Raw genomic sequence first — 8355 nt, 5'->3', positions numbered from 1 at the left:
TTGTAAGATGATTCTTTTACTTGTTTAAAATCAAACACCTAGTTCCATGTTACAGGTTTAAATAAGACAGGAACTCAGCATGAAATGAGTTGTTTCTACAAACTTACCATGTTATCTGAACTGGTTCCTCAAAGCACCTGTTTTATTAGCACGTGATAAATATCACTCTGTGCCTTAAAACAGACACCATTTGATCATTTTTTATCATTTTCTTTGTGTCTGCCTCACTTTATCTCAGTTCTGTCACCATCAGGCTTCCATCATGAGATCAAATGGTTAAAACAGAGCAGAAACTGGTTTGGGAGAAGCCTGTTAGTGGTCCTGCCCCCTAGTGGTGTGGCTGTGTATTACAGTGTTTTTGTTAAAACGACAGCTTTAGTTTTAATTTAAAATAGACATTTCCTGCTTTTAAATCCTTTAAAGAGGGAGGGGTAAGCTTGCAAAAACGTTTTATTTACAATTTAATGAAAAAATGTGAACAACAGAAGACTTGGTTATCCAGCCTTACATGTTGGAGCCAGAGTCTGATCTAGAACCAGAGTCTGATCCAGAACCAGAGTCTGATCCAGAACCAGAAGAGAATTAAGACAAGGAAACTGCAGTTGGTCCAGATCTTCTATGGTAATTCTGTCTCAGATAATTTGATGTAATATTTCAGAAAACATCACAGAAAACTGACCGGGCTGATAAATCTGACCCAAACAGAATAAAGGATCTCTGCAGCACCAGGACAGTCTAAACCCAACTTTTCTGCCTCGAAGAGACTCCAAGTCCAACTAAATGTATTTAACAGGTGAAAAAGTGGATTTTGCAGGTGTGTCCCTTTTAAAGGACCTCCAGAGTCAGGGGTCTTCAGGGTTTCTGACCTCTTCGTAGGATTCTGCCCAGGTGTTGTAGAACTTCCTGGTCTTCTCTGAACCATCACCTCTGTGGAACCGAAACAGGTTCTGAACATCGCCCACGTTTCTCCCGCTGTCTGACATGAAGAGAGTTTCCACCTGCAGGCAGGTGAGATGCAGCGGTCAGCGTGAGAAAGTTTTAATCTGTGTTGAGTTAAACATCAGTGGAGGATAAAGACACGTAACTGGAGTTGAGGTTCAGTCGTGGAGAGCTTCAGAGTTCATCATGTTTGTCTTGGAAAAATAAACGATCCTTTAAGGTCCCACATTTCTGCAGGCCAAGAGTCAGTGACCTCTTTTACTTACTTTAAAAAGTCATCATGTTTTATGATTTTACTCTTTATCTTTTGTTTTCTCTCAGACAAAGTGTTTTAAGATCAGATGTTAGAAGTAAACATTCTTGTTGCTGTTTATCAAACATCAGTCTCTCCTTGGCCCAGTTTCAGCACCAACAGAGGTGTTTGTTGTCTGTCTGGTAACAAACTGTTTAAATGTGTGTATTTGAAACTGCCTCAGAGTATACATGTTGTACCACTGCCCTGTGTGACATGATGTGTGTCTTGAATCGCAATAAATCCTGTTGACCATTTCACGGAGTACTTTTATTCTTGGATCTCGTGTTTCTGTCTAGGTAAAATAAAGATTTCCACACAGAACCGGCTCTGGGCATGAGCGAATAAGGCGGTCACCTAGATCGCCATCTACTGGAGGGGGTGCCGAACTGCAGCAGAAAAAATATATATTTGTAACCCTCGGTTGTATCTCTGCTCGGCGCCTCTTTCAATTAGCTTTGTCTTAAAATCCTATAATGAAGTATTACAGGAAAAATAAACTACTCTACCCATAAAACATGTTCTCCCCCCAATGTAACAATCGCCCCCACCCTCTCTCTCATTTGGTTGACGTTGCACTGACCCGCCCTGCTCTGACACTATGGTAAACAATTAAAGTGGCCTATATGCTACTGTGTAGTGTTGTAACTTATTTTAGTAGTACAGAATCACAACTTGTTATGATTTGTGTTTTTGTCTTTATTTTCTCAGTGTTTTTCTGTTCCTGTGTTTTCCTCTCCCTGCTGTTTTACCTCCAGCCCCGCCCACACACACCTGATTCCTCTTGTGTCTCCCCAGGTGTTTCTCCTTTACTCTTAATTTGTTTGCTTTATATTCTGGGTCTTATCATTGTGTGTTGTTGGATTGTTGTTTTCTGAACCTGTGTTTTGTCCCTTGTTCAGTCCTCCTGCTGCCCGTGTCTCCAAAAGAAACCTGTAAGTGTTTTTGAGCTGCCTCGCCAGAGTTTTTGAGTTCTTTAAAAGCTTTTTGTTTTGTTTTTGAACCTCTCCTGCGCTCTGGGTCTTTTTGGCACCAATCCTGTCACAACTACAGCCTATTTTTGTAGACTGCCTGTTGCAGGCAGCTACTTGTGTTGCTTGTACTGTACAGACAGTAGCAGGTAAACTTCTGTGTTTTTCTTGATAGATGCACTGAAAAGATATTTGCAGAGGCCTGTAGCTGATGCAGAAGGACCTTCACTCACATCTTCACCAGCTGCTGAAGAATGTAGGCTCTGCCAGTTATCTGGCTTCTCTTGGTCACTGTCATGATGCATGAAGTCATTATTCTACACATTCTCACTCCCGACTCGTCACATATTGACGCTTTCCCAAGGTTCCCTCTACGTCCGATTTTGACGCGCCGGGTACCCCCCTCGCGTCAGTCCTTGACACCCGCAGCTTTTCCGGGTTGCGCCACCAGGGGTCTTTGGGTCGGGGGTCTGAGGATTAATGGTTAAGTTTAGGTACTGGGATCAGGGGTAGGATGTCCATGGTGAATATTAGGTAATTTCAGGCTTCGGAACATGTTGACGTGAATTTCCTACATTTTCTAAAAATGGTTAATTTTAGGTACTAGGGTCAGGGACAGGATGTCTAKAGTGAACAAAGGTAATTTCAGGCTTCGAAACGGTACTTTTTGCACATTTTCTACACTTTCTGAAAATATGACAACAGACTTCGCCCCATCTCGTCAGTAACTGACGTGACGGGGGTACCCGGCGCGTCAAAATCGGACGTAGAGGGAACCTTGGAAAAGCGTCAATATGTGACGACATGGGAGTGAGAATGGGTTGCATTATTAGTTTATTAAATTGCTTTTGTTTTTATTTATTGTTTAACTTTTGTAGTATTTACAGTAGAATGAAATATTTAAAGTAATCTTTCTGTTTCCAGTTGAAGGAACCAGCAGACCGTTACACATCCTGAGGACACTGCATCTTCTGTAACACACCAGATTTTTGTGAGTCCATCAAAGCAGCCTGTTGATGACATCATTCTGACACAGTGAGGACTGTTTGTCAGCAGAGGACCTATCAGGTAAAATCAGACTTGTATTAAAAGAGGACCTTCTAAATCTTTGCACAAATTGTGAACACGGTCTCTTATTTACTGTTTGATTTAATTATATTAACTTTATTCATTTAATTTGTCGTGTGATTTGTGTTTAAAGCAAATAAATCAAAGTTTGTCATACTTAACAGACTTGTTTTTAGGGGTTTCAGTCGGGGTGGGTGGGACATAGCTGGGGGGTGCTTCAACTTGCCCAGGGCACCAGAATGGCTCGGGCCGGCCCTGTTTCCACAACAGTGTTCATCTGCAGGTAAACTTACCTGTTCTCAGGCTGCTTTCAAACCTTAACTGATCGTTAGACTTTAAAGTTCAGCTACATTCAAAGCATTTCATGTTTCTCATTCTTTACTAAACACGATACTAAAAAATAAAATCACTAGTTTACAGTTCTGTTGGTCCACAAACAAACGTCTCTCTGATAATGAAGTTTGAATCTGAGCTCTGACACACAAACAGGTGATTTTACCTGTACAGATGCCAGTTTTCTGTGTTTCTCCTGTCAGTGGCTGTCAGACTCCTCTGGGTTTGTTCTGAGCAGAGAACAGGTGAGAAGTACAGCCCGTCACCAGCTGAGGTCCAGTTTAACGTCCTGACAGAGCAGGACGGGTCAGTTCAAACCGCTCTGACAGGATTTCTGCAGTTTTCTAACGTCAGTTTTTGCTGTGATTTAATTTTAAACTCGTTTTATAAAGAAACTGAATTAAACTGGAAAAACTTGAGTTTTGTTGCATTTATGAATCATCTGAATGTTTCTGTCCTACCAGCACAACACACTGACTTACAACCGTCTGAATCTGTTTGTTTGTTCTGAGATTATTTTTCTGTCAGCCATTCTCTCCTCCTCACTTTGCAGAACTAAAACCTGCAGGACCAGGACTGGACTGGTCGTCTTGTCTCTGTGGGATCTTCTGGTCCCCTGCTACACATTATAAAAACCTTAAACTTGTGTCACGCCCACTTCACCCACTTCACACAGTTTGTATCTTTAAAACAACAAGAACCTTCTCCTTCAGTCACAGGCCTCACCTGAGCTGTTTCATACAGCAGGATGAGATAATCTGAGTTAAGTTCTGGATAAATATGTACATATCCTGGGTTTTGGGTTCAAAAAGCCAGATAACAGTTATCCTGAGTAAACCAACCCTGCTCTGTAGCACAAATCCTGAGTTTGTCAGGTCATGATCAAAGGTTTAAATTCTTAAAGTATATATTAATTTTATTGTAAATAAAATTTAGTTTTTTTTTTTAATAAACTTCTGAAAAAGTTTGTTTTTAGGGGAGACTGGGGACAGTAGCAACAAGGGACGGTTGCAACAGCATTTTTCTCCAAACAGAAACATAGAGTGATGACACTCACACTGTATATGCTCAGTTAGATGTCCCACCTTGTAAAGAAAAAGTCAACAGATTCAAAAACTGATCCAGGATTTATTTGAAGAAAAGTTTTTGAGGAACAAAGTATTTTTTTACCCAGTTTTATTTTTGTTAAACTGTTGTCACTGTTTTTGTGATCCAGCTCAAACTTCTATGGTTTAAACAAGTGTTCTGTTGACTTTTAACTAATCTAGTTAACATGTATCCAGATGAGCTTATTTAGCTAACACATGAGGTTTTATCATGGCTGACAGGAAGGGGGACAGTTGMAACAGTTGTAACTGTCCCCACTGTAATATCATTATAACTTACAGTTTTTATTCATTTAGCAATAATATAAATATAAAACTTTTTACAGTGAAATGTATTAATATGTTGTAACCACCCCCAAACAATGTTACAACTGTCCCCGGCCCCGGGGTCAGTTGTAACATCTGACTTTTCATTTTCAAATACAAATAATGAAGAATGTAATGTTTTAATCATCTATAAATGGTTTTGACTATTAACAGACAGATGTGAGTTTATTGTGTTAAAATTTGGTTTGTCTAATTCAAACCATCTCTGAGGAACAGAGTCAAATGTAAGTGTTGCAACTGTCCCCGACCTCCCCTACAGAAGACATCTGAGCTCCAGAGGTAAAGAGTCTTCAGCTGATCGTTCATCAGATGTTTTTAGTAAAAATTAAGTCATTCTGCTTCACAATGAAAAGAAAATAAAACTTTAAATTACATCATCATGGAGCACCTGGTCTGCTCCCTCTCCGTATGACAAACCTTCATCACCATCATCATCATCCTCTGATGAAACTAAAGTGCAGTTTGTAGTAAATGGAGGTCAGACTTAATCACTAATTAGACACAATAACATTATCTGCTACTTTACACTGTACAATACTGTATTAAATACTGGCAGAGAGAAGATGTAGTAGTACGCATAGTATTTTTTTATTTTTGTTTTGGGGGGGCACATTAATTTCATATGTTGAAGCAGTGAATGATGTAATTTATTTGTTAAATGTTGAACATAAGAGCTTATACCTGACTTTACCTGATTTTACTGTTTTTATTTAATCTTTATTTGCTGCCATGTCTGTTTAGTATGAACTGAGCTGCACCTGACTGCACACACACACACACAGACACACACACACACACATGTACACACACTCACTTTTATCCACTTAAAAATATAAATAATCAAAGATGAGATTCATGTAAAATCATAATCATTGACTTGATCATCAAAGCTCTGCCTCATTAACTCTGACTCTGCAGCAGCAACAGTTTTGTTTTTGTATTTATATTATGTTAAATATAAGTTGATATTCTCTATATGATGTCATAAAATATTTTAGTTTCAGCACAGAGAAATGGACTTCCTGTCTTATTTTCTCCTGTTGCCATGGTGAATCATGTTATCTGACTTCCATTGATGAGGGCTTCCTGCTCCAACTTAACTCAGGATTAAGTTACCCAGTACATATCTGTCATAATCTGTATTTATTCTCCTTAGTTTTCCTAGTGTTTTCTATGTTCCCCAGTGTGTCTCTGCTCAGCTGCCCCACATCACACTGCTGATTACCCTTATGTTTCTCCCCAGGTGTTTTCTGTTCCCTCATTAGTTGTCAGTGTATTTAAGCCCTGTCCTGTCTCTGTCTTTTGTCGGATCATTGTTTGTTTTGGTTCTCTGTGCTTTGTTCCTTGAGCTTTGTCTCCCTCGTGCCTGTGATCTTCAAGTCTTGTAAGTTTGCTGCCACCAGCCCTCTTTTTGTTATTTAAATAAATCTTTTTGTTACATTTTTGAAACCTGCCTGCACCCTGGGTCTGTCCCTTCACCAAACCCGTTAATATCAGCTGTTGTGGAACAGAAAATCCTGAGTATCACAGAGTGGTTGGTTGATTCAGAGTATCTGTGTTATCTCAGGGTTTGTTAGCTGCTGGATGAAACCTGGTCCACATCCTCTCACTACTCAGAGTACATAGTAACTGAGTATTTACTTTGTGATTTATTAGTGGATTTTTGTTTTTACTAAGTAGTTTTTTTTAACGTTTATTTTGGTGCATTCATATAAAAATGATGCTTTTACTTTATGATGTAACACTTAATTACACAAAGATAAATATAAATCTGTTTGAACTCATTGTGAAAGACGTTTACACTCTAAAATGAAGTGTTGAATTTATTTAACTAAGTTCTGTCAGCTCAGTTTGTCTGACTGCTGATAAAAACAACCATGATTTAATTCAAAGTTTCTTGAGATTGTTTCTAATTGTTGTTTTTATTTGAAACAGTTTATTTTATTTAGCAGTATCTGCAAGAGGATTCTCTACTAATATATTATTCAGAAAAACAAGCTGTGCAAGTGTTCAGCAGAGTTGAGAAACAAACCATCAGGGGAGCATCAGCACACTCAGGTAAACAAGGTGAGACTTTACAAACAAACACTGGTGGGCAGTGCTACTCCAAAAATTAGCTCCACTATTTCTAAAGTGCTTAAAATATTTACCGGTAGGTACGCAACTTCAAGAGCGCTTATGTCATAGAAAAACTAGTGGATGTTAATTTTTAAGCACAAGTTCAATTTGACACTTAGTAGCTGGTAACAAATCATGTACAATAGATGTACAACACTGCCAACTAGCGGTGTATGAATCCTTTTACAGCTTATTCCTATAACCGCTGATTGCTGGGGATGTGATTTCCTGAAACAGACCTTTAGCTCCTGGTGTAAAAATTAAAAAGTTGTTGAGGATTGTTAGTTCGGCTGCTTCTTTGTCTTTTTCTTGTTTGTTGTAGATTTTTCATTAAAGAAGCATCAATAAAGTAACTTTTATTGGAAAAGTGAGCGATACATTCTGGGTACATGACGGATTTGATTTGTGACGGGAAACGAATGCACAGAGTACAGGAACCATCTTCCCTTCAAAATAAGAGCATGGATTTTAAAGTTTTCCACACTTCTGTTGTTGCTCCAGTTGACCACTAGATGTCAGTCTTCGTCAGCATAACATCTTTAAAGGCACGGTTTGTAGCATTTGTTGTTTTCAGCGACATCTAGTGGTTGAATCCTCCTCCCTGGTCCTTCCCCCCACCCCCCGCTTCCAAACACAAAGGCTGTGTCTCAATTCATGGGCTGGGTCCTCATGAGGACCCAGCCTAGCTGGGCCACGTAGGCCACATCCTTGCTGGGCCGGGTAGGATGCTCAAAACTGCTGTGAAATGAGACGGTCTAGTCTTCGCCTGATGTCGGCTTCACGTGGGTTTGCGTGACCACGTGCTCCCCCGTTACCATGGTGATCAGTTTCATGTCGGACTTAAAATGCTTCGGGAAGTGTTTACACGTCTTTTTACTGGAAGAATAAACTCACAGTTAAAAAGGTAAACGTAAATAAAGAAAACAATAATTTGGGTTTAGCTCCAGTATCTACAACGGAGATAACACATTTTTTATTATTATTACTAAAATAAAGTCATATGTGAATAAAGTTGTAATATTATGAGAATAAAGTTGTAATATTATGAGAATAAAGTCAGTACTTGGTGACCTTAAGAATGCTGGAACAATTTATTCATTTAGTAGAATGCTTAAGTTTTTTTTATGTGATATGAACAAAGATTTGATTGATATTTGTATTTTTGTTGTGAAGTTATTTTAAATTATATTGTGTATAAAGT

General features: G+C 38.9%; 1 protein-coding gene and 1 long non-coding RNA gene across 2 annotated transcripts in view; one reads left to right on the top strand and one right to left on the bottom strand.

The window, feature by feature from the left end:
* LOC106534892 (Williams-Beuren syndrome chromosomal region 27 protein) overlaps positions 1-3879 on the bottom strand; it is a gene marked incomplete in the record, with an annotated part of 13190 nt that extends 9311 nt beyond the window's left edge. The window contains 2 exon segments of the mRNA XM_014031679.1: positions 867-998; positions 3770-3879. Coding sequence (XP_013887133.1) covers positions 867-983 — 117 coding nt within the window.
* LOC106534898 (uncharacterized) overlaps positions 2042-8355 on the top strand; it is an 11760-nt gene continuing 5446 nt past the window's right edge. The window contains exons 1-4 of the long non-coding RNA XR_001312400.1: positions 2042-2166; positions 2378-2458; positions 3127-3270; positions 6972-7103. This is a non-coding gene — a long non-coding RNA (uncharacterized LOC106534898). The remainder of the gene's footprint in view (positions 2167-2377; positions 2459-3126; positions 3271-6971; positions 7104-8355) is intronic.

The sequence above is a fragment of the Austrofundulus limnaeus genome, unplaced genomic scaffold (genome assembly GCF_001266775.1).
Source record: "Austrofundulus limnaeus strain Quisiro unplaced genomic scaffold, Austrofundulus_limnaeus-1.0 Scaffold1300, whole genome shotgun sequence".
Taxonomy (NCBI): domain Eukaryota; kingdom Metazoa; phylum Chordata; class Actinopteri; order Cyprinodontiformes; family Rivulidae; genus Austrofundulus; species Austrofundulus limnaeus.
This window is presented reverse-complemented; position numbering and strand designations above follow the sequence as displayed.